The sequence below is a fragment of the Martes martes genome (genome assembly GCF_963455335.1).
Source record: "Martes martes genome assembly, chromosome: 8".
Taxonomy (NCBI): domain Eukaryota; kingdom Metazoa; phylum Chordata; class Mammalia; order Carnivora; family Mustelidae; genus Martes; species Martes martes.
In genome coordinates, this window is record NC_137895.1 from 93,199,135 (window position 1) to 93,225,000 (window position 25,866).

General features: G+C 54.0%; 1 protein-coding gene across 1 annotated transcript; it reads right to left on the reverse strand.

Annotated features, from left to right (window-relative positions):
• Positions 1-1,935: 1,935 nt before the first annotated feature.
• On the reverse strand, positions 1,936-25,539 carry CTDSP2 (CTD small phosphatase 2). Its single transcript, XM_080810051.1, has 8 exons — positions 25,168-25,539; positions 11,163-11,311; positions 9,503-9,541; positions 8,983-9,084; positions 8,377-8,433; positions 6,269-6,361; positions 5,939-6,124; positions 1,936-5,740 (listed from the first exon to the last, which is right to left on the reverse strand). The coding sequence occupies exons 1-8, from the start codon at positions 25,229-25,231 to the stop codon at positions 5,615-5,617; spliced, it is 816 nt and encodes a 271-aa protein (XP_080666177.1). The 5' UTR covers positions 25,232-25,539; the 3' UTR covers positions 1,936-5,614.
• Between the last annotated feature and the right edge of the window lie 327 nt (positions 25,540-25,866).

Consider the following 25,866-nt stretch of genomic DNA (forward strand, 5'->3'; position numbering starts at 1 on the left):
CTTGAGCCCTGGTGGATGAAGTCAGGTCTGGAGAGTTTGTGCCATCATCTAGCATGGGCTTTGGCAAAACACAAAAAACCAGACTCCCTTTGTGTTCCGCCATAACAAGGCTAAAGCAGGGCATTGACTCTGAGCAGCCAATGTTTGAGGATTTAATTTGATAACTTGTGCTGCCCCACCCTCCCCCATGTGACTCCCAACTGCCAGGAAATATTTGTTCAGGTTTTCCTCAGACCCTAGATTTCATTCATTAAAGGCAAATGCTGTGACCCAACTAGGGGAAGGGGACAAGGGCCAATGAATTCTGGCATTAATGAGGGCTGTGACTCTCCGAGGCCAAAAGCAGTCCCATTTCCCTGCAGGGACTTAAGTGATCGATCGATAGGAAAGGAGTCTACTGGGCCAAAGCACCCCCTACCCGCCCCCCAGCCCAAGGAGAGGACACGAAAGGCGGCACTTCTTGCCTCAGTGGAACACTGGAAAATGTGACCGCATTTGTGACATCAAAGTCCCCCAAAGCTGTTTCTCTCTCCCTCTTCCCCAAGTCCTTATTTAATCCCCCAGCACTTCAGAAACCCTTGGGGTGGTGTGGGGTGGGGTTCTGAAATCCCGGGCTAAAAGCCAGTGGCCCTCAATTCTTATAGACAGCTCTGTGAATGGACCCCAAACAGAGGAAGCTGGTTCTATCTTACCCCACACCACCTTTCTGAGCTAGGCGAAAGGGGCAGTCTCCTTATTTCCCAGCTTTTGAAAAAGTGCCCTATCTGCTCAGTGGTTTCTAAAAAGGGCCTTAAATGCTCAGCAGGAAGTTTGCAAAACTAGTTACAAACTCCAGGTTTAATCCTTTAAAAGTATCATCCGAGAAGACAAAGGCACAGAAATTTCAATCTCCTCTTCCTTTCTTCCTCCTTCAGTAGGATTGCTCTACTGATGCACACCCATCCACTAACCCAACCGTACCTTGCCTTCGCTCCCGCAGGGCCTTCGTTGAGTTTTCCGGCGAGCAGCAGCAGCTACCAGAGACCCACCCCAAGGCGGGAGGCGCCAGGTCCTGCTGCCTTAGCTTAGTAATGGCTGCACAGACACCGGGTTATATTTGCTTGTGTTTGCATCTTAACCTCATTTTCCCAGTCCTGGCCAATCACAGCCAACCTAGCCCTGGGCTTGACTTATTCAAACCAGAGGGGAAGCTTTATCTGCTCCTATTCAAAACAGCAGAAACAAGAGTGGACCTTTAAAGGCTTCTTTTCTCTTTTGACTCCAGCTCCACGCCCTGATCTAATTGATTTTTTTTTTTTAAAGTGCATAGCCCATCAATAATGCAAGAAAGAGGGTGGGAGGATATGAAATTTGCCATATTATAGATATGGATGCATTATACTGATGACAGGCAGGGGCCGGAGCTGCCGGAGTGCCTGGGATGTCTAGGCCAGCAAGTGCCTCTTTGAGAAGTGTCTGGGCATTTTTTAGAGGGAAGGAAGTCTAGGAGAGGGGCCAGGGGTGTGTTCTATTAGGTCATCCTGTTTTGCTCCTGAGGGTTTCCTTGGGGTCCATACAGCAGTCCAGTCAAAATCTGAGTGCCTACTATGTGCCAAGAACACTGATGCGCTCTCAGTTCTGGGGATCCTGGTTTGGGAGACTGAAGTCTCTCAGGGCTTCTGGTTCGTCCCCCAGAAGTCAATAGGACACCAAGTGTAATGCTTATTAAGCACCTGGATGGCAATGGAATTGGTTCCAAACGAGGGCCAGAAGACACCAACTTCTGTAACCTTGAGCAGAGCAGCACTGCGATCCTGAGCGTGTGCCTAGCCCCCAGCCGGAGGCAACGGCTCACCCAGCCTGGGGGCGCCAACTCTGTCTGATGCCAGGGGTGGCAAGGAAGAAGCATGTGCTGGTGACTGCCCAAATGAACAACAGCAGGGACAAGAAGCAGCTCCCATTTCTGGATGGGTTTTTAAAACCCGCTTTTATTAATTAATTGTAAGTAATACAAATATTCCAAAAATATAAACAGACACTTAATGGCGTTCTACATTTCAAGTTTTGAATACAACAAGTTTATCAAACCATGAATATGTAAGCAAGGTAGTCAGAGTCCCATAGCCCAGTCACAGTGGGAAGCAGATCCTCTGCCCTCCACATGGCATCTTGAGGGGGAAAGCAGCAGGACGTGGAATGTGTTAAACTTGGGATAACTATAAGCGAAGCTCATGGGGCCCAAAGAGAAGGGTCTGCTCCAGGGGCAGGACCTAGAGCAGGGCTTAGGACAGCAGGTCACACCCCTGCCTTCCCTCCTCTCTGCTTGAATGCAAGTATTTATTGGCAAAAAAAAAAAAAAAAAAAAGACAAAACTAACCCCATTTTACAAAAAGTGATTGAGGAATAGCAATGGTAACCAACAGAAGACCTAAAGGGGAAAAGGGGCTTACCTTCCACAGACACTTGGCCTGGCTGGCACGTGGGATTTAGGACAGCCCTACATGGGGGGCTGCCCTCCTGAAGGAGGCCTCAAGAACAGGGCAGCAGATCTGAACGGGATCTGTCTCCAGGGAATAACTGCCTTTATAGACTTCCCACGCTTTTAGCACAAAGATGCTCCTTGGCCACTGTTCACAGAGGTGAGCTGAAACACTTAACAAAATGGTAAATCTTTGGGAAGCAGGAGGGAACTAAACAGAAGGTCCCGGGTTAACTGAAGGCAAATTTACTCAACCTCTCTAGAGTAAAGGACCCACGGGCCTACAGAGCATCCCCTCTACAATGTGCAGAGTGGAAGCTCTTCCCTTGACTGTTTCCAGACTGGTCCTGTGTCCAAAGCTCCCCCTATGAGAGGGACACGAACATCAGGCTTTTGATTTAGAAGCCCAATCAGAGAGACACACACACACTGTGTCCCTGAAGAGGCACCTTGAAGAACTGAAGCTGGCAGGTGGGCAGATTCCGGGTATGGCTCGAGTTGGGGCTGACCAGGCACAGTGGCCTACTGCCTCTTGAGGACAGCCTCCAACGGGAAGGGCTGACGGGAAGCCCCAGAACAGATTCTGGGCTAAACTGCTTCCCTCCCAATCTTGCCCTTCTCCCACACAGAGTCTGGCCAATCCCTCTGAGGAGTGTTTGGCAATCATCACTCGCCCCTAACACACTGTGAAACTGGAAACCAGACAGTAAATAATGACTTCAGGCTGGCTCTGGTCCACATGGATGGACCCTGTTTAGGTTTATTTGGCCAAGTTCCTTCTCTGCCAGTAGCAGGAGAAGGGGGAAAGAGGGAATAGGATATTCCTGCTGAGGACCTGCAGGTGGGCAGGACAGCGTTCTGATGGGAACAAGGCCCAGAGAGCAGGGGTTTCATGCAGAAGCGGCAGGGACACCCCTCACCAAGATATCCTGGGCTTTAGTCATGAGTCACACTTGGAGCATTTGGATGAGCCTGACAGGAAAGGGGTGGGGGGAGGGGCACAGGCTCTTCCCTCACTGGGAAAAACATGGGAGACCCAAAGGAGGGCAGAAAGGGTCCTAAAACTGGATCAGCTTAGAGCTGCTTATTGCTTATTTAGTCAGAAAAGTTTGGCTGGACCCCGGTGGCAGATTTGGCCCAGAGGCTAACCCTCAGGGGGGCCTGGGAGAGAGGCCCCTTCCACAGTATTAGGATAAAGGCCCAGAGAAGGCCTTAGAATCAGAAAGTCCCATTTCCCCTCAGGAGGTCTCGTTCCTGGCTAGCACCGGACCCCTGTTCCTTTACCTGTAGGACCCCAAGGGCACTGGGGAATGGTACTGGGGGAAATGACCACACATCACCAGGGACTCTGTTCCACTTCTGTGACACCGGTGGGAAAGACATGGTCATACAACCTTGGGACAAGGAGGGGAGCTGATACCACAATGCTAGAGAATGATGCCAGTCAGCCCACTACCTCTCAGAACACCAAGCTGCTGCTCCACCACCTAGTTGGCTCAAAACTGGCCAATTCCTCAGGCTGAACCCAGTGTGTGGACATTGAAAAGGATACCAGGGTAGAGTCCTGAGTGGGGGGTGTCCTCAAATGCTTTGTGACCCCCTGCCTCCAGGGAAAGCAGAGATGGGGAGAGGAACTGCTCCTGCCCCAGGAGGAGGGAGGGGAGGAGGAAGGGAGAAGAGGAGACAACCCCAGCCAGCCCCAGGGGAGGCCATAATTAAGGCAGTGATGCTGGGGTGGGGCTCCCTTTTGGGATGCCCTTGTGCTCCCAATTACAGCAGCACTTCCCCTTCTCCATCCTCAGGAAACTTCCATTTTGTGGCAATTTTAAAAAGCATTCGCTACTAAGAAACTCGGAAAGCGAGAGACACGCAAAGCCCAGGTGTGTGAAGGGCTCGCTCACACCTGTCACGGGAGGCAGGAGGCATGTGCATTAGGGTGGCAAAGGAAATGAAGAGAATGCCCCTCCCCTCAGCCAGGGAAAGCAGGAGTGCCTCTGAGGCCCTGGAGCAAAAAAGCAACAGCGCAGGAGGGACAAGACAGAAGCAGAGAGTGAGAGGCATAGGTCAGGCCCTAGGGGAAGACAACAGGAAACAGCCCTGCCCGAGAAGCAGGGCGGGCGTGGGCTCTAAGTGCCCCTCCCGGACTTTGGAACAGAAGTCCTCACACCAGCACCAGCAGAGAATCCCTGAAGAGCAGACTTAGGGACATGGTCCCATGCTCAGCTGATCTACAAGCCAAGGGGACACACACATTCATGGTTTGGGGGTTTTCCTCCTCCCTGCACCCCCAGGGCCTCCCACATTCATCTCGGGCCCAGGACTGCAGCTTTGTCAGAAACAAAACAGGCCCAACGCTCCGTGTTTAGAAAGAGAATTTTAAAAGAGAGTCAAAAGAACGGAAACGTTATTTGTCCTCTTCCAGGCCAGGGAGAAGACCTCCTTCCCCAAAGGTTCAAGACTATGGCTAGGTGATGAGGAAGGCAGGCCCGGCACCCAAGCCTTGGGAAGACACAGAAAGGGTCCATGCCAGGCACTTGGCTGGAGGCATGCACAGCCCTCAGACCACAGGACTTGATGGATGCTGGGGCTACTGGTTCTGGAAACAAGCTTTTCTTTCCAGAAATGTTGTCTTTCTGTCTGCAGTAGCTGGCTAGAGAAAAGTATCAGAAAGGCGTGTGCCTGGGATACCTGAAGGCAGCCTCTGATTCGCCCTTTCTCCTTGACATGAGCCTTCTAATGCCAAGGAAAGGCCATGAGTTTGGCAACAGAGCCTTCAACAGTCTTCATCCCTACCGAGCGCGGGGGCTCTCAGAGTGACTGGAGAGGAGGCAGACTAACTTGGGGAGTCTTGATCTTTCAGTTTTTCCCTCAACCTGAACACATATCGTGGGGCCACAGTTCAGGGTGAGACACAAAGACACATAGACACACACACTCACATTTGGGAACCCAACTCAGGGAGCAGGCAGCTCTGGGAGTCGTCGGTCTGTTACGTGCCCACTTGGCACCTATCCTGTCCTAAAGCCCTTTCCAGTCACTTCTCCTCCAGGCCCCACTTGGTGAGATGCTTCAGCTTCTGTTCCGTCAGGCTGATCATAAAGGCACAGTGTAGGAAAGTCCCCTACTGGGATGGCCACTGTTTGGAAGCAGGGAAGGCTAAGGGGCCCGCAGCTGCCCAAGGCTGGTGTAGACATCCTCTGCTCCGCTCAACTCCTCAAAGATTGGGATCAGGTTCAGCAGCTCAGTGTCTGCCATGTCATCAAACCAAGATTGCACGGGCACCTGGGATGGGGAAAAGGCAGCGTTAGTCTCCTGACTGCCAGTTCTTCCCTCCCTGACCCCAGCCCCAGGAGGCTGGCTGGGAGCAGCTGGGTGGTATGTTCCTCTGGAAAAGCCCAGGTTTCCACTGCCCTGCCCCACCCCCACACTGGGGTAGAGGCTCCCCTGTCCCTGCAGTGTGGGTGTGTCCGGACCACTCACCGCATTCTCCGGGTGGAAGATGTAAGAGGCGGGCGAGTTGTCTAGAATGAGGGTTTTCCTCAGGTCCCTTCCTAGGCGGCTGAGGTCCTTGACATAGCAGCCCTGGTGGAACACACAGGACTCCCGGAATAGGCGGGCCCGGAACACGCCACACCGGTCCAGCAGATCTGTCACGGGGTCGGCATACTAGCAGCAGAGAAGATGCTTTTGTCCAGATGCAGTCCTGGCTCCCCTTGGGGCTGCCCGCAGACCAGCAAGAAGCTGCTGGACGACCCCCTCCCCACAGCTGCCACGGGTGCTCCTGCTTCCTCCTCCCACCCCCCAAAGTACCTTGGCTAGGCTGGCAGTGAAGAGCACACATTCAAAGAGTTCCCCCATTCGTCTCAGGAACTCATCCACGTAAGGCCTCTTGAGCACATACACCTGAGGAAAAGCAGAGAGGCCTGTTGGAGGCATCCCCGTTGAGGGCGGGAAGCATGAAGCATGGGTCACTGTCCCCACTTCCACAAAGAGTGTCCAACAGGGTCACACCTCTCTGTTGGGCCCCTACACCCTGGAAACCTTCTGCCCCACAGACTGGGACACTGATACCCCCTCCTCATAAGGCTTCTGTGGGCTTGGCGGCCCACTCATGACCCTGCTAAGGCAGAAACGCACAAGCCTATGTCCCAGAAGCCATCTCGGTTTCAGGCGGCGAACCATCAGCTGCCTCCAGAAACAAGTAATCAAGAATAGGCCTCACAGACGGAAACAGCCTATCCTGGATTACTTGAATCCAGCCACAGCCTCTGTGGGAGCTTCCTGTCCTTGGCTCTGGTGGGAGTGTCCAGGTCACCATCAGACAAGGTTGCAGACACTCGTGAAACCTCTCGCCGTGACACAGCTTCTTGGGAATGTGCCGGGGAGAAGTGACTCTTTCTCCTCAGGGACTGTGTGTCAGATACCCTGCACGTCCTGCTCTCGTGCCCCACCGTTTACGCCTGGTCCAGCCGGCCACCCCTCACTCTCATGTCCACCTCTCACAGTCTTGCACATTTTGGCCTCAAAGGTTGGTCAACTACATGTCCCTCACCACTCCGCATCTAACTGCCTCCCCGCCTCCAGGATCTCCCCCTCTCAGCCAGCCTCGATGTTACAAGAAGCATTCTTTCGAAGCTTGTTATCCATGTCACTCCCTGCTCAACCAGCACCGGCCTGCCACACCTCTCCCTCCTTGGTGGTGGCCTGAGCTGGCCACCAACTTACCAGACCCCTGGTGGCTCTGCAGCAGGACCCCTCTGCTCTGAGGAGCCACAGCCTGGCTCCCTTGCAGGTGCCACTTCTTCAACCTCGAACAGGTCCCTCCCTCTTCCTGGCTGTTCATCCAGCTTGGCATCCCCTCCCTCCTCTCTGCTGAAAACCCGCCTTCTGTAGGTAGCCGCCCAATTTTAATCTCAGCCCTTTCTCATGAGGCAGGGTTCTCCCTGTCAATCAGGAGTTCATTGTGCAGATCTGCTTGTCTGAAAATATGCCTCCTTCTTCTCTCTGCAGGTTCTCTGCATCTCCATGACCTCAGATGGATGTAAAGCTCAGCTGGGCAGACGCTGGACAGTCCAGGGCCAACCCTGGTTCCGAGCAGGGGCTGTGCTGGGCCTGATGTCACCTCAGATGGAAGGGCCGGTGGTGTTGGGAACGAAAGCTTCGAAGGGACACAGGATAGTGGTGACTCCGCAGGGAAGCCTCAGGTAAGTCTTCTATCCCACCAGGCCATATGGACAGTTTCAGGGCTAACAAAGCCTTGTTCCTGATGGTTCTGCCTCTCAGGCCGGCTGGCAGGCCTTCTGGGCAAGCATTCAGAGTAACTGCTTTTTCACTACCAACACTGCACGAGCCTGGACTAAGCAGGTTATGCAGGGCCAGAGGCTGGGCTTACTTGGATTTAAGTGCTCTCTGACAGCATTTACTGGGGTGGAATCCAGGGTGGGAACCTCAGGGAAGGGGAGGTGGAGACGCTTCACTGAGGACGAGATGCCGGGGCAGGGGAGGAAGAAATCTACTTGCTAGACGGGAGTCAGTGGGCACGGGGAGGAGATAAAAGAGAGCGCACTGGCTTCCTTGCCTGTAACGGGCAGACAACCAGCTCTTCAGGATTAGAGAAGATGCCATCACTTAACAGCACTGGCTACACCTTGGCTGGGAGATGGTGTTCAGTAAATGGCACCTATTACTCATACTGAGAAATATTTAATTTTAAACAGCTTGGCTGCAAAGCAAAAAAAGATGACAGCTAGAGGGTGATGAGAGGCTGAACCATTTTGAAGATCAGAAAGCCCGGAGTGCGAGAGGTACCAAGAAAGGAGGGGCTAAAGTTGCAGGAGAGGGCCCCCGTGATGGTGCGCATCAGAGGGGCGGAGGAGCCCGAGGCCTCTGGGCTGGCTGCGGCCTGGTAGGCAGCTCACCTGGTGAGTGGTCCCCTCAATCTCTACAGGCACTATGAAGTCAGCATTGTTGATTGGCTGGAAGGCAGAAAAGTTAATGAGGTCAGCACGATGGGAAGGAGACAAGAAACCTCTGCCATAGCCACTGCACTATCCCATGGGAGAGCTGGGAAGGGACAGAGCACAGACACTCCAGGAAGCTGCTCCCACCACCCCATTAAGGGGCACAATAGCCTCTCCTAGTCTTCTCTACTTACCGCCACCCCCAATTCTACCTGAGCTAAGACAGCTTCAGTGCCTGAGTTAACAGACGACCTGACAGAATGGAGGGAGGCCAGGTCCTGGGCTGATTCCAATCCTCTCACAGGCCTGTCCTGTCCAGAGCCCTGGTGGGATTCTGGGCTATGTGACTAGGGGCAGATGAAGACTGTGGGCAGTGACCGGCGGGAGCAGGGATTCCTATTCCACATTTTTCAGTGTGGCCTCCGAGTACCTGTGATGCCAGTATGGCCAAAATGCCAGAGGCCCCCAGGCTGCCCTCAGCTTTAGGCTGCCCCCTAGCACCTGCAGTCAGGCACACAAGACAGCTGGAGTGGCGTGTAGGAAGAACTCCAGATGGGGAACTACCTTAAAGGAGCTATGCACAAGTGTTTCATCCAAGTCAATGACCACGCAGATCCTTCCTTGATCTTCCTCTGTCACCTCTGGGAGCAGACAGGTCCCCGGGATCTGAAACCAGAGCCAGACTGCTGAGGTCTGCCACCAAGAAAGCCCAAGTGTTCTCCTCAGCAGAATTCTGAGAAGTACTGGGGTCATCGCAAGACACAGAAGACCCTCAACTTCAACCCAGAAGAGGTGCCCTTTGAAGGCCAAGAGATAGAGAAAGAGAGTTGGCTCCTCAGCTCCAGCCTCCCACTGGACTATGAAATGATCTGGACATTGAGATGCAGGCCAGGGCTGGTGTGGGATGGAGGTCAGCTATCCGCCCATAACCTAACACCTTGTACTGAGTGGGCCCTCAGCAAATCTCTGGGACAAATGGCTTCCACAGGCAGCAGCACCAGCCAGGCACTGAGGAACCAGGGTGTCACCCGATGTGATCACAGGTCTGGGGCCTCTGAACATGTACCCTATCCGATTCACCTACCTGATAAAACTGGTACTGGAGACAGTGGAGCAGATCCGACTGTGGGGGAAAAGGAGGCAGTCAGTGCCCACCAGCCAACGCCATCCCAGCTCAAGCCCACTGCTTCTGCCTCAGGCCCAGAGGGTCATTTTTGTAGCAAAACCCCAGCCCCCGGGAAGGTTCTGACATAAAACAGTGACTTTTTTAAAAGTAAGCTCAAAACCCAATGTGGGGCTTGAACTCATGACCCTGAGATTAAGGGTCTCATGCTCTACTGACTGAGCCAGCCAGGAGCCCCAAAAGTGACTTTTCCTAAGAGCTGGACAGGAAAGGGGAAAGGCCAGAGCTGCCTTTCGACATCAGATTTGATGAAGGACGGAGAAGGTAGTATCTCTGTTCTCAGTTGCCACTGCCTCTCCGTTAGACAAATTGAGTAGCAGGAACTCCAGCTGCTGATGCCAGGACACGGAATCAGAGGCAGGACCCAAATCGGAACTCCTCACTGTGGTGTTTTCTAGACACTCTGTTGTGGGTGGGTGGCTGGGGTACACCGTGTGGGGAGGGCAGTAGAGCCCCTATAAAACATCAGGGCAGTAGAGCCCCTATAAAACATCAGGTATGCCGATGTGAACCTACACTATGAGTCCTAAAACATGAGAGGAAGTGGGGTATAGAGAGTTCAGAAAGCTTCCCCAGCCTTCTGCCAGTAATAAAAATGTTAGGGTTGTAAAAAGTGATATGTGTTCTTAATAGAAACCCTGAAGAAAAATGAAAATCTTAACGTTGGCATTTTAGTGTATTTCTTTCAAGTCTGTTTTAGCAGTTCCCCCCCCCCCCATAATATGTAATTTCACATTCTGCTTTTCAACTTAATGTTGCAACTCAATACTTTTCCGTGTTATTGTGAACTTTGTAAAAATCAATTGCTAAGTAATACTGGTCACATTGCACTTTATTTACCGATTCCCCCGTTGGCTAATGCACTGATGCACATATCTTCAGCCTGGTTTTGAGAGAGAGAAACAGCTAGACCATGGTGTTCCCAAAAGAAGTGACCAACGGCACTGGGGGCAGATGGGGTTTTGGTCTGGGCTGTCCCTACCCTTGAAATGCCAGACACACCTTCTGCTCCTTGTGAGGTTCAAAGACACCCACACATTTCCCAATATCCCCCCCCAGGACAGGTGAGAGGGCTAGAAAAGATCGAGAGTGTGGCAGAACTTCAATTCCTTGCTTCCCAGGGAGTCAAGTAACTTGGAAGACAAAAGCTTTGTATGGTACATGGCCACAGAGCCTGGAGCTCCAACTCTATTTATTAGCCAGTAACTCTTTGGGGGCTACACACACCCTCTGGATCTCAGTTTCCAGGTGCGTAAGTGGGAATACTGATGAACGTCCGGATCACATGAGACAATATACACCAAATGCCTTGCACGTTCCTGGCACCTGAAAGGGTCTGGAGTGTAGGGGCCCTCAGAAACTACAGGGAGAGCCACAAGGCCTGTATGACAACGAGAGCCAAGAGAAAGGAGATGGCCTGTCTGGGAGGGACAGAGAGGGGCCTCTGAGCCAGAGATCTCTGAGACTTCAAGGCAGATTACCTTGCCCACATGCCACAGTTGCAGGGGCCCCCACCAGTAGCCCCCTCCTTGCTGGCACCACGCCACCCTCCTCTAGCTACCTTAGCAATGGTGCTGGCTTCCTCCTTGTACGCAGAGAGCTCAGTGGATGAGCTTGACTGGCCAACATGCTGGGCGCGAAAACAGCAGAAAAAGGCCTTGAAGATGTTCCGTCCACGAGGTTTCTTAGGAGAGGACTTGGAGACCAGGCCTAGAGCAGAGGGAATGATGAGGCATTAGCTACAGGGCCACTGTGGCCACAAGCACCCTGTGCCCACTTCCCTCCAAGCTGTAAATCCCAGCAGGGCCCACAGCATGGGCCTCACCAGTCACCAAGTACAGTCCACAGTGGAGGGTGCAGCTTTAGTCCAGCATCTCCTTAGAGCAGAAACAGCAGGAATCACCACTCTCTGGTTTGGGAAATGATATGCAGAGAAGGTGGTCTTCCTTCCATGGCAGGGGACAGGCACTCGGGCAGAGGCACTCAAAGATGGGGCCAGGTACAGAATCCAGGGGTCCCATCACTCTGGTAGCATGCTGAAGGTCCCCTCAACAGTAAAAGTTACCAAGGCCACCCCTCCCAGTTCCCAACCAGCCCTAGTTGGTTCTCTTCTTTGCAGAAGAACTAGCTGCTCCAGACAAGGGAGACACTAAGACCCTTCAAGTTAGTGGGGCTGCGGGTCTGTTCCGGGTCAGTGTCCCCAGAGGCTGGGTCGTCAGCAGCAGCAGCAGCAGCAGCAGCAGAACAGCCCAGGCTGCAGCCAACAGATGAGAAAACAGACAGCTGCAGCCCCAAGGAAGAAGCTACACCCTCTCTCCACTCCCCCAGCGTGCTGTCCTTCCTCCTCTCTCCCCTCACAGGCAGGAAGCCTAACCTGTACACCACAGGAACACCAACCCCTTGGGAAACACACCTGGTGTTGGGTTCTAGGCCGATGGCCCGGCTTCTAGACTGTAGGGGCTCATTCCTACCTTGGTAATTCAGGATTCGGAAATACTAAACCATTTGAAAAGGAGGCTTGGTGAGGTACCCCAGAAAAGCCAAACTGATACAGACAGCTATGGCCATTATGGGATCAACCAGAAATGGACTTCAGAGTATCTTTAAGTGCCTTTTGCTTTTATAGGAACTGTTCTGGCCACTGTGGAGCAAGTGTAGGGAGAAACGATGGGGACTGTGGCCAGGAGGTGGCGCCACGCAACTGCGGCCCGAATGGTCTCCAGCCATGGTCTCAGCCTGGGTGGGAGGGGCCTGAGGTTTCAACCCGCCCACTTCACCTTACAACGCAGGCTAACAGTGCAGGAAATAGAAAATAAACCTGGAAACACCTGTCACTGTGAGGGTTAAAAAGGCAAACAGAATGTAGCACTAAGGACGACTTTCCTTGAGTTGTTCCCTTTAGGAAGGGAAGGGGGAGACAATGTGGTGGGACCCACCCAGAACCAAGGCAGGGCTCAGTCCTCAGAGCCCAGAGGCCCTTGCAAAGAGGTGGGAAAAGGGTCATTTAATAGCCAGGTGTGGGCTGCCTGTGCTCCTGGAGTGGAGGAGAGAAAACCAAACTCTACTGGCCACGACCAAGGGTGAGGAAATGGGTGCCAAGTGGCAGGCAGCGAGCGCCACCCAGGCCAGCCCCCTCAGCTCTTGACTCAACAGCTGCAGAGGGCTTCCTGCAGGTGCAGGCCAGCATCCCTGAGCTTCAGAGCTCTCTGCCTCCCTGGGTGACACCAGACACCCCTGACACTGGGATGACCATCAGGAGCCTTTCTGTAAGTGACCAGGCCTCCCCAGCAGTTAGCTGACAAACCCAGTATCATTCTTGAGCTCTTGGCCCTGGTGGAAGAATCAAGATTTCCAGGGACTGGGGCTTTTGTCATAGATGAAGAGGATGCACCGGGGCCCCCTCACCCCCTGGCAAGGCCCCTTTATCAAAGAAACACATCTCAGAGCAGAGCCGAGCACCTAAAGAGCACGATGAGAGAGGCTCCTTGGACTTTTCCTGAGTCTTAATAATCTAGGCAGCAACCAGAGGCAAAGGACGGCTTCTCCACCTGCCTTCATGGCCCACCTTCAATTCTGAGCCCGGGCACGCAGGCAGACGCTGACACAAAGCTTCAAGACCAAAGCTGAACCATCACTCTTCCTTTGGTTTATGGTTTCTTTGCGCAGAACCACAATCAGAGGCTTAACCCGGGCCTGGAGGCTTTTTTAAAAGGCCACACAGCCCAGGCCTTTCCTGAAGAGAGGCCATCAAGAACGCACTCAGCATCTTAGTGACAGACGCTGTGAAGGCTAAGTAATCCTGAGAGGCAGGTGGGGTGAAAGGGGCAGCTGGCTGGGGCCACAGAGAGGCCTCGCTGGTGCCCACTGCGGGAGGCCCAACAGGCAGACGCACTTCAGCTTCAGACACAGAGCTTGGCGGGGTGGGGGTAGGGGCTCCTCAGCTTGGTTTGGACTCAGCAGGGGATGAAGGTCTTCTCAAAAACACAATGCAACCAGGCAGCCCCTGGGCCTCAGAGACTGCAAATGCCTTGACCTTGGGGGCAGGTGCTCTGAGCAGAGCACAGAGCTGTGGCGCCTGTGGAGGGTGCCCCAAGCCCACGGCAGCAAGGTCAATACCCCACATGTCCCTCTGTTGGGGCTCCACTGCCCTCAATCCTTCTCCAGGCTGTCTGTCCTCCTTACCCTTATGAACACTGTCTCTGAGAATCCATCACAGCCTCTTCAGCCTCCCCTCAACATGGCTGCTTCTTGATGGGGCCTGCAATGGCCTTGGCAGTACATTCCCCAGCCTCTGGCCCTGTGTACAGCAGGTGCTCAGTGACTGTCACTGGCGGAGTGAATGACTCTGAGAACTCCAGGGCCCTGTCACCTGTACAGAGCCAGGACCTGTGGAAGCCTTCACTGGTGTGCAACAGCCCAGAAGAGGCAGAAACAAAAAAAAATGTCCTTTAAGGAATGACAGGAAGGTGGGCACTGAAGGAGCTGAGCCCCTGCGGGAAGCCACTTAGTCTTTCTGGGCCTCAGTCATGTTTACTGGGAGTGTTTACTGGGATGCTGTGCCAGCTCTGGGTTAGAACACTTGACACCATTACCTCATTTAATCCTTAGTACAGACCCAACTGTAGGCACGAATTCCCCATTTTACAGAAGGGAAACTGAAGCAGAAAGGTCATATCGCTAGAGATCACACAGGGAGAAGGACAGCAGAGGCAGGATTTGAAGCTAGATCTGCCTTATTAACCCAGGGCCAGAGTTCTTACCCACTCCACACCCTGCCGGGCTCAGGGGTATCACGTGTATTTATCCCTACAACACCAGCGAGGTGATGGGGCCCTCTTAGTCTCTTAGAAAGTTTGTTCTACTCCTCTCTAGGCTAGGATGGTAAAGGATTAGTCTGGGGCCCAGACCCCTTCTTAGCTGCTCCCTTGGGCAGACCGTGAAAGGTGCAAGGGGTGAACAGTACAAGGCTCTGGTATTCCACTGCAGGGCTTGCTTCACCCCCATCCCAGCCCTGCACCTGCTCTGACTGACAGATACCTCTGGGAAATCAAGAGGACAATGGGGGAGGGAGAGGGGGAGGGGCTGGAGACAGGAGCTTTGGCCCCAAACCTGCTTTGTTCAGTGGGTTTAAGGGCGAGGGGGGACACTCATCAGAGTGGGATCTGAAACCTGTGTCAGAGAGCCTTTCAAAGGGCCCCTTTCAGCCAGCACTCAGTATTGTGTCTCTGACAGCCAGGGGCAGGCCATCCCTAACCCCTCCGCATGGGACAGCGAGGAGCACTGGCCCCCCTCACAGACAGGAACACCAGGCACAAGAGGATTTACAGGCCCTTGGGGATTTCGCTGCACACGGTTTCCCGTCCAGGGAGGGCAGGATTCCAATGGGTGCCATGCAGCCCCATAACCAGCTGCTCTCTCTCCTTCACCCTTCCTGCTCCCCATGCTCTGTGGAAGCCCTCCTCCTCCCCTGGCCAGCTGCTGAGGCACACCTGCTCTCTCTGCTCCAAACATCTGGTACGGGGCTCAGTGTCAGAGAGCAGCGCACAGACCTAACGACAGGAGCTCTGGCTTAAGAAGAAAGTGAGCAGGTGGCGGAGGACAAGGAAGCCGGGCCTCACCTCCAGTGCACTACTGCAAGCCTTCCAACCAAGCCAGGGGGTGAAGACGAGGTGGGACGTGGGATGTACCCTCTGCTCTGAGGGTCACCTGGGCTGCGGGCCAGACTCTGCCAGTGACTGACTGTGATACACAGCCTCTTTGAGCCTTGGTCTCTGCATCCACGACTTGGGACAACACCAAGACCTCTCCTGAATGGAGAGAAACAAAACTTGCTGTTTACATAGTAACGTGCTGTGCGGACTCTAAGGCTCAGTGCTGTGCTTGTTTGAATTATCTAAGGGGCGATGACCACCACTGAGCAACACCGGACCTCACTGCAGGAGCCCCGCAACAGGACATCGGGGGCCCTCCCGCCCCCGGGAGATGTGAGGAAGGTGTCAAAGGAACTCTGATCATGAGCAGGTTTCAAAAAGTCAAAACAACCCCTATACCTACTTCTAAACCCACTAGGAAAGTTGCTCTCCAACTTGCAAACACCCTGGCTGATATTCTGCAAGAACAGGAAAGCAGGTGAGGCTGTTCCACCTGAGATGAACAGTGCCCTCTCCCCTTCTGTTGACCACCGCTGCCCCCAAGAAGCACCAGATGAGGACGATATTTGCTTCCACCACTCAGAAGTTTGTGCGTGTACAGGTCTGCCACACACGCGCAACCCCCACCCCCCAACACACATACACATACACACACACACACACACACACACACACACGGAGACTGGCTTTGCCAGGACACTATTTTTAACCTTCTTCTGAAGGTCAGGTTCAGATATCACTGTTGCCAACAACACAGCTTCGAGTCCCAGTGAAGGAACTCCTAACACATCCGCCTGGGAGACGGCAGAAGGCAAGCTCTCAGGCAACTGGATTTTAACAAGCCCATTCACGTAGAAGGATGCTTTCTTGGTTCCCTCAGAAGTACTTCCTTCCCCACCATTTCCCATCCCCCCATAGCAAAGGATTTAGTCTGGCTATCATTGTAAAATGGCCTCTCTCAGGGGCCTCCCTCCCCTTAGCTATTGGAGGAAGGAGAGTATTCGGAGCATTTCCGGCCCTTCTTGGCCAGCTGCCTGGGCCCTGCAGCCAAGACACGTCTGATTGGGGCTCCCCACAGAGAGGAGTCCTCCCAGGTCCACAGCAAGGGGCATCTGGGACTTGGCTAAGGATAGCCCTGAAACGCCAGGTGGACGGAAGGGCTCCTTGGACCAGCAGGTGAGTCAGCAGGAGTACAAGAGGCTGAGAGATGCCTAGACATCCTCCCCACAGAAGAGACTGGAAACAATGGGAAGGGTATACCAGTTCCCACAATGCCCAACTGCTGACACTGTTTTCTTCAGGTGACAAGGCAGACAGGGCCTCAATCAGCTCAGCACCAGCTCCCCAAATTCCCCAAATGCAGCTGTGAATCTGACTACACAGACTTTTAAAAGTAGTTCTAGCCATGCTGTTTAGCTCACACCAGCACATTCTATACTGGGGCCCTCCCTGCGGCTGGCATCCAGGCTGTTTTACTCGTGGGGTGTCTCCTGACAGTCCTCCTCTGGGCCGGAGGGCTCCTTGCATCTCCCTTTCTTCTAAGACAGAAGGTCTTTTCTCAGTCCTGGGTCCTAAATGCAGCCTGTAGCGGGTGGAGGCGGGGGAGGTGTGTGTTACAGGTCACTAGCTACCTGTCTCCTGCCCCCTTCCCTGTCCCTCAGCAATCTGGTCACTGATCTCAACACACGGCTTCAATTTCAGGGATGTTCCCTTGAGAAGGACTGGTTTGGGAGCAAGGGATTCCTGGCAACTTCTAAATCATGATTGAGATACTTTATCCATTAGCCTTTATACAAGTTATTGCCAAAACACCCTCCTAGGTCACTCTAACATACTTTAAAATCCTACTTCAGGACACCTGGTGGCACAGTCAGGTAAGTGACAGACTCTTGGTTTCAGCTCAGGTCGTGATCTCATGGTTCTGAGATCAAGCCCCCTCATCGGCCCCATGATCAGCATGGAGTCAGCCTGGAATTCTCTCCCTCTGCCCCTCCTGCTTGTGCTCTCTCTTTCTAATAAATAAATAAATCTTAAAAAAAAAAAAAAAACCCAAAGTAATACTTCAAAAACATGCTGGGGTGGGGGCAGGGCTCCCAGAAGGAGCAACAGGTCCTGGACTAGGGATGGAGGGGCCGTTTCCTCACACAAGTGTTAGCAGCAGGCTCGGCCCCCGGCCCCACGCCAGAGGGCTCTCAGTGGATGTCAGGAAGTGATCGATGGCCCACAGTGGCAGCTGAGACAGACCAGAGACACCATCTGGGAGATCCCGAAGGGCTGGATCCTGTTCCTGTGTCTGCCGGAGGCCTTGCCCCACGCATTCCAGCGAGGGCAGAACTATCCTTGTTGGGGACTGGAAACCACACCTGCCCACCTCCCCAGGAGGAAGTGCTGAGCAGGCCCCTGCCAGAGGCTGGGAGGCTAAGGGAAACCTGCAGGCAGGACACAAACACCTTCTCGGTGGCTGTTTTGGCCCTGCTTTGGCTGTCTGGTTGACTCCTGGAATGCCTGATTCGGTGGAAAGCATGAAGAATCCAGTGCCTCTTTACCCTCCAGCTCTGTAAGCCTGCTTTTGGGGACATACGCATGAGTAAGATGCAGATGAGGTAGTGGAGGCACAGGACAAAGGGACCCTCAACCACCTCTCCTCCAACCAGTGAACAATATAGTGGTCACACAAAGTGCCATGGACTTGGATTTAAATCCGGCTCTGCCACATGTAAGGTGTGGCCTTGGGTCTCAGTCTCTTCATCTGTAAAATGGGAAGACTAACATTACCTATTCTGCAGAGCTGTGAGATTTATAGGGAACTCAGGGTATGTCCTGGCTCTAATGTCAACTGCTAGTCATTAAGGCCTAGGTACTGTCATAACCTAATCTCAGTCTCAATCTCAAAATGTTCCACTAGAGGAGACCACAGGGATTTCTTCTCATTCCAGAGGTCACACAGGTAGTGGCAGGGCCAAGCCTGGGAACGGGTCTTTTCTGGGACTCCACAAACCAATCACAGTGTGTCTCTGTCACACACACACACTTTCTCTCTCTCTCACTGAGGTTGGCCAACCAGTTTCTCCTTCTAGTGGCTGGCCTCTGCAGGACTGAAGGAGTCCGCCAGAGGGTCTGTCCTACCTCCATGGAAACTCGCCTGCTCTGGCCACACCCCTCAGCTGCCCCCGGGATCAGCCAACAAGTACCGGTGTGTTGGTGTGTCGGTGTGTCGGCTTGAGAAAGGACCGAGGCAGAAGTCAAATAACCCAGCGCTTCCCCCACTTCAGCGTCTCCAACAGCTCTGTGGTCTCACCTGAGGCACAACCTCTCTGAGGTTCAGTTTCCTCACAGGTCAATGGGAAAAGGAGTAGACCTTTTCCCATTGAAAAGGAGTCCCTTACAAGGTGGCTCCCTTACAAGGTGGCTCCAGGTTACTTTAAAAAGTGGGGAGGCACAATGCACATGAGAGGCCATGCAGGTCACAGTTAGGACCGGACTCTGGAGTCGGAGTCCTGGCTGACACTAACCAGCCATATAGCCTTGGACGAGGTACTTCAGCTCTTAGCTGAGGTTTTGCTCATTTGTGAAGTACAGTTTAACTCCTATCTCACAGGTCAGTGTGAGAATTAAGTAAGATTCTAGATATAAAATGCTAGGAACACTCCGTGACCCATGGTAAATGCTCTATAGTCTGTGATCATTACTGGGTGAGATCAGTACTCTATCCGTTCACATTCAGAAAACTTTAGGACTCCCCTTTAGGAGACACAAGATCTTTAACAAACAGCAAAACTGGATCCCTCCAGGGGACTCTTTCTGCTCAGGGCTAAGTAGGCAGTTGGGGCCACTGCTGTGTTTACCTGGCTCTTCTCCAGGGACACTTGTCAGAATCATAGGGAGCATTTGGAACACACACATGCCCGGCCCACCTGCTCATGCTCTGATTCGGCAGGATCCAGGTGGGGTCTATATTTTTAGTAAGTGTCACAGGAGATCCTGATGTGTGTCCCTGGCTGAGGGCCAATGCCTAAAGGTTGCCAGTGGTCCTTGACTAACCCTTCAAGGACTGGAGAGTGCTTCAGCCAGTGTCCCCTGGGTCACTTTCCCCCACCATATCTCACTGGCTCAGTGTTTCTGCATGTCCTGGAGGACTTGTACCCGAGGGTCTGGTTTTCCTTTCTAGGAGTACTTGCTCTATCACTGAATCAAAAGACCCAAGCCTGCTGTCTCTTCTTACAGGACCCTGTTCCTGTGAAGGAGGGGCCCCAGCCCCATTTTGCTACAGAAAGAGAAGAGCTGGGAACTACCACACTGAGAAGGCATTTCCACAAGCCTGTGTTAGGCGATTTGGACCTTCCCATGAATCTGCTTGGCTCTCACTGGGAATGGGGCCACACTTGTTCCTTGAGAACAGTGTGGGTGGGGAAGAGCAAATTCTACAGGATGCAAAAGCTATTCATACGTCAAGAGATTAAAAAAAAAAAAGGTATAGAATAAAATGAGAGTAAGAGCAAGTCTGATTTTTAGGGGGCAGAGGGGGAGGATCAAGAGCATCTGGAAAGGGAAAGGAAATGTCAGGAGGTCTATTCAGAGATCAGGTTCAAGGATAACCCCTAGAAGAGCTGACCCATAAAACAAGGCATACACAGCTCCTGCCTAGAGGGAGGCTGGGTGCTCCCTGGAGTACCCATTCCGTAACAACAGACCTAGGGCAGGCACACAAACCTGAAAGGGCTGGGCACTTTGCTGGACAAAGAAACCCTGTTCTAGTTGGCCTCTGGTCCAGAGCGCCTTCCAGTTCTAAGTCAATTTCTCCACTTTGATTTCTAGCTCCTTCATAAGAGTTACATGTTAACGAGTTCATCTATATCCCAGTTGAGAACCATGCCTCCATTTCAGAAGAGGGAGGGGATCATGTCAGGGCCACACCCAGTCCCGTGACCCCAAGACAAGCGAGTTAATTCTGTGCTTTGCAAGCAGGCTGGCCTGAGACAGGGCGAAAAACAATTTTCTTGCTGCTTTTGTGCTTTCTCAGTGTTGTACTCCAAAACCAAGGCAGCAAAGACAAGCTTAAGAACATCTATTTCTCTTCAAAACCCCAGCTTTTTATTTCTCTCCTTATTACCAGAATTCCCTAAAAGAAATGTGAATCTCACTGGGTCCATTAACTCTCAAAGCGAACGCAGCCAGGGCCAGAACGCAGCACACAGTTGTCTCAAGCGTTCACAATAACCACTTCTGAGAGGCTGAGCATTGCTCAGAAGGTTTAGACTCCAGAGACTCTTCCCAGGAGGTGCATGGCCCCCGGCCTCCTCCCACCCCCAGATACCCAGGCCCCAAGCAGAGCGGCAAATGCCCCAAGGCACAGGCTGCTCCCGTTAGTACAGATAAAATCCCATCCCAAGTCACATGGGCACAAAGACAGGGTCTGTGCAGCAACAGTGTTTGCGATGCTCGGAGGTTGATCCTTCCAGAAGGCCCAAGCCCCCACATCAGTGTCCCCTCTGACCCCAGCCACCTGTCTTTAACAATAAAGCCAACATGACCCCGTGCTGCTTGTACCGTGTCCTTTGGGGAAAGGAGAAGGAACTAACGGAGCGTAGTCTAGCCCTGTAAAAAAGAGGGGCATTAACATCTCTCAATCACCTCCTCAGCATGAGGAATTGCGGAAGTGTAAATACCAGTATTTCTATTTTACAAAGAAGTCACTCCAAACACTAACGTGAATTGTTAAGTCTCACTCTGAATAGGAAAGGTAGGGATGTGCACCCGGGTCTGAAGCAACTGACTTTGCTCCTGGAACAGTTCTCTGAAACAACAGGAACACTTTAACTGCTGCCCGGCCTGGCCCTCCAGCCCTTCCCACTTCACCCAATCAAACACCAAACTTTCCAAGACGGGTATAGAAGACACTAGCCTAAATTACCCAAAAGCTGGCCGGAAGAAGGCCCAGGAGGAAGAGGAAGGGATATACATCTGTACATACATATGTACACATTTACATGCCATCCTTCCTCCCCGCCTCCCCAACCCCATCCATTGCTGTGATTTAATTCTCCACGGAAAGGCAGCAATGCACCCTGGCTAGAGGTGTGACTTTGACAGTAGTCACCACTTTGACAAAGTCCACGACCGTAACGGATGTGGATGTCCCCACGGAGGATGCAACGGCCTCTCCACTGCCAGCTTCTATAAGGCCTCGACGGCTGAGAAGGGAGGAGACAGAAACCAGCCCCTGTGGCAGCTCTGAGGGGCTTTTTCTGGCCCTTCCAAAGTCCTGCTCCACTGGAAACCCACAGGAAGCAGCAGAAGCTCCAGCTCCCAGCTTGGGAGGACAGAAACCCACTAACTTTGTTGCTCAGTTAGCAGCACTCTCTGGGGCTTCCAGAGGGAGCAAACCAGCCTCTAACTCACCACAACAGGTGACTTCCAAGATGGAGGAAGCATCTCCAAAGCAGACTTGGGGGGAGCCTCAGAGCCACAAAGAGGCCAAGGCTGAGCTGGGGCAGGGAGAGGAGAGGAGAGGAGCGAGGAGGGCAGGAAGAGTCGGCGCCACACGTGCACCCCGGGCCCACATAGAGCCAACCAACGAGGAAAGCTCCGGTAACACCTGTTCCTACAATTACAAGGAAAGGTGTTTGAGCTTTTCCAGGAGAAAATAAGGCAGAATATCTTCCTTATGGGGAGAAAGCCGAGAGCTGGAAAACCTTGCTGGCATCCTCACTCTTATGGAGGGTCAGCTACTGGCACCTGCGCAGTTTCTCATGTGAGAAGACGACTCACTACACCACCATCTCTCACTGAGAGGGTCACTAGGTCTCCTGGAAAATGATAAAGGTCCCGACTACCCCACAGGACCCCTGGGTCCCAACAAGCTCCAAAAGAGGCTGCCTCCACCCTCTCACCTCACTCTGGGAGATTACAGGCTTGATCCCATTTTCTTGGCTTTCCCCCATCTAACTCCAAAGCCCGGGGCATAACCTCCCAGTAGTGGGGCTACACCCTCGTACGGGGCTATAATAAATGGCCATTCTCTGGCCAAACTGATATCAACTTTTCTTTTCGACTTCTGATGTTACACACAACCCTGTCCCCACTGCACCAGGAAGCCATTTCACCCATCTGTCTGGGAAGATGATCCAATTTTGGTCCTTTTATCATCAATGCTTTCAGTAACTTTGTTCTATTTCCTTTACTGTAATTACTTTTGAATCATCAACACACCCAGCCAGCCTTAAGACTCCAAGAACTGAATGCTAAAGAGGAAAAACAACAAAAAAACAGACACAAAAAACCCAAAGCACAAAACTAAAAAAAAAAAAAAAAACCCCAACAACCCCGTAATGGCAAACAATTTCACTAAAAAGCCACCCAAACTGGGAACTATTTTTTTTTTCTAGAAATTGACTTATTAATAACCTGTATCACATCCCTTCCCCTTTTACCAGAGGGAGGCAGGGCAGAGAGATGGGATGCTGGGGAGGTGGGGGGGGGCAGCAAGGAATTCCTAAAGGATATCATTAAAACATCTACTCCCCACCCCCGCTTAAAAGAGGGGGGGGAAAAAAAAAAGGGATGCAGGATTTGTAAATAATGAGAGTCTCAGAAAGTTGGCTTGCTGGTTGCTGGGTGCCCAAGCAGCCCAGGAAAATAGTATGTCTTCTCCGGAATGCAGTCAAATTACATGGAGAGAAAGAGAGAGCGCCATGGCTCCTGGCTTGAGAATTCAGATTCCTCCAGGGATAAGTCTGAAGGACAAACCACACACAAAAAAGAAAACAAAAAGCATAACTCCAAGACAATCCAACCAACTTCAGCAACTGAACACTGTCAAGAAGCCAGCCGCTCTGCTTCCTGCTGTCATCTCTTCTGTTCCCTGCCACTGGCCCTGGTGGCTGAAACTTGCAACTCTGGTATGTAAGCCCCCCCTTCAGCAGTCCTGCTCCCTGTCACTTCTGGTGTGTTTCCCTCGCCAGGAAGGCACCCTCCAGAGTGTCTGCAAGAGCAGGACCAGAGAAGGGAAGCACAGGACGGTTCTTCCCACTGGTCATTACAAGGGACCCCTATGAAATCCTCCCACACCCAAATCTCTTCATCACTTCTGGCTACCTCCTGGAGTCCTTTCCTGGGATGAGACTGCAAACAGGCAGGAACTAAGTTCTCAACACAGAAAGCCTCCCTCTTCAGGCCTCAGCACAGCTGGGCAGCCAGCAGAGAGGGGAAGCGGCCCCTGGGGTCACACAGCCTTCTTAGTGATGCAGCCAGGAGCACAGGGCACAGGGAGCAGGGGCTCTGGTGGGGCTTGGGATCCTATCAGGCAAAGCTCTCTCCCTCTTCAGGGCAGGCTTATTTAAGGAAGGACCCTCAATGCAGGAAGCATACACTGCCCCTCCACCCCATTCCACTCCAGGAATTAGGGAAAGGCTGATACCAGCAGCTCAGCTTGCCCCTAGGCAAGTTGGGGGAGCTAGTAGGGAATGCGAACCCCAGGAATAAGTGACCTGCTGAGTAATGTTTCCAAACAGGGGAATGTGGGCAACACTGAGGACCCGCAGCTGGCCCCCCACCGGGGTCTAGGCCTCAATATGTTCAAGTGCAGTAGTGGCCCTGCATGTCCTATTCTGGGTGGTCGAGGGAAGGGCAGAAATGCTCCGGATTTGGTACGCAGAGCGTGCTCTCCCCAGGCGCAGGGCCAGGTAGCCCCAGCCCGGGGAAGTTCTCCAGGAAAAAAAAATCCAGAAAATAAAAACCAAAACAAATAAACAAACAAAAGCACAAAAAACCCGACCTAGTCCTTACTCACCGAGGAAATTCTGTCCGCTATTTTAAACACAATCCTCAAGCCTCTAGGAGGAACGTGGGGGAGGGGGAAAAAAGAGTTTCGGGGCTTCGAGTGACCAAACTAAGAGAGATTCCACCCTCGGGCCGCGCGACCTTTCCCCGCCCTCGGCAAAGGCCTCGGCCTCACCCCGCTCCCGTTCCCGTTCCCAAGACCACCCCAGGGTGGGCCCGCGACCCCCTTGCGTTTCCACCTGACCCTCAGGAAGGCGGGGGCCGCGAACTGCTGCCCACGGAGAACTCGCACTTTTTCGCTGCGCGATTCAGAAACACGCCGGGTCTGATGCCATTCGGCGAATTATGTAACCAGGGACACCGCTCCCGGGCTAAACAAACGCGGCTCTGTGTGTGCAGCCGCGGCCCCGGGGAAGCGCACCGGGGCAGGGAGGGGCTGCGGCCGGGCCTCGGGGTCGGGCTCGGAGGCTCAGAGAACGCGGCAGGAGGCGGCCGGGCCGGAGCGCCGAGCCGCCGAGGTCCCGGGCCCAGCGCAGGGCCTCGCGCGGGCCAGTTGGGTCCCTCAGGTTCGGCCCCTCCCCCACCGCGGCCGCCCCCGCCTCCAGGCGATGAACTTGGTCCCAAGTCGCGCAGGACCGCCGTCACCGCCCGCGGCCAGAGCGACCTCGGGCTTGAGGGGGGCGCTGGGAAGTGCTGGACTCCAGTTCCGGCTCCATTCCAGCTCGGGACCCCTCCGCCCTCCTCCCACCCTTCTCCCCACGGCCCTGGGGCGGCTGCGCGCCGTCGTGCGGGAAAGTGACGATCCCACCTCCCAACTCAGGAGGGAGACCGACGCGGGTGACCCGCGCTTCGAGCGCTACTCCTCAGTCTTTTCGTTCGGGGGGAGGGGGTGCAGGACAGGGTGACAGCTGCGCGATGACGCCCCTCCCCCTCGGGCGCCAGGAGCCCGGGCCCAGCGCAGCCCCAACCGGGGTCTGAGTGCGGACAGAGACGCGGGGGCGGATGGAACAGGGAGTCGGGTCGGAATCGCCAGCTCTGATCCCCGGGAGGTCAGGGACCCGGACTCGGGTTCCGGGCTGTGCTAGCCCCCCACCCGGCCGGGGGCGACGCAAAGTTTTGGGAAGTTGCTGCCCCTACCTTGCTTGGTGAGCACCAGGGCGTCTTCCCTCCGCGCCTGGGTGATGATGGAGCCGTGTTCCATCTAACAATCCCGCGGGCCCGGGCTGGCTGGGCGGGAGGACCGGCGGGCGCGCAGGCTGGGCTGGGCTGGGGGGCCTGGGCGGGGGCCCGCTCCGGCTCCGGCTCCCAAGACTCGGACTCCCACAGCTGTTCACATCCCTGCTCTCGTTTCCTCCCTGGGCCGGGAAGGGAGGCGGCCTATACGGAGGGCAGGCGGCCCGGGCAGCGGCTCCCCCGGGTGCCCCCGGCCCCGATCCCCCGGCAGCAGCTCCGGGCTCCTCAGTTTGGGTCCAACATGGAGAATCCGGAGCGAAAACAAGAGGAGGAAATGGGACACGGGGCGGTTTCCAGGCTCCCCCCTCCCCTCCGTACTCCGGATAAACAACCCGCGGCTGCAGCGCCCACCCCCGCGCGCCTCCCGGCTCCGGACCCGGCCTCTCCACGGCCCCCCAGCGCCTCCCTCTCCAGAGCACCGTCCTAGGCCCCAGGACCCTCCACCCGTGAGCCGCCGGGGCTGCGGAACCTCCCGAGCTTTCCTATTTTGTTACGGAAAAAGCGAATCCCCGAGGGGGGTGGGGTGGCGGGCGGGCAGGCTGGCGGGGGAGACTTGAAACCGCTCCGGCGCTCCTATTGGCCCTCTCGGAGAAAAGGGGCGTG

Excerpts from the sequence above, each read along its gene's own strand:
- CTDSP2 (XM_080810051.1), bottom strand. The coding sequence starts at position 25,231 with ATGGAACACGGCTCCATCATCACCCAGGCGCGGAGGGAAGACGCCCTG. Across the intron at positions 8,434-8,982 it reads TTGTGCATAGCTCCTTTAAG|CCAATCAACAATGCTGACTT; the intron begins GTAGTTCCCCAT and ends TCTGCCTTCCAG. Across the intron at positions 5,741-5,938 it reads TCTTCCACCCGGAGAATGCG|GTGCCCGTGCAATCTTGGTT; the intron begins GTGAGTGGTCCG and ends TCCCCATCCCAG.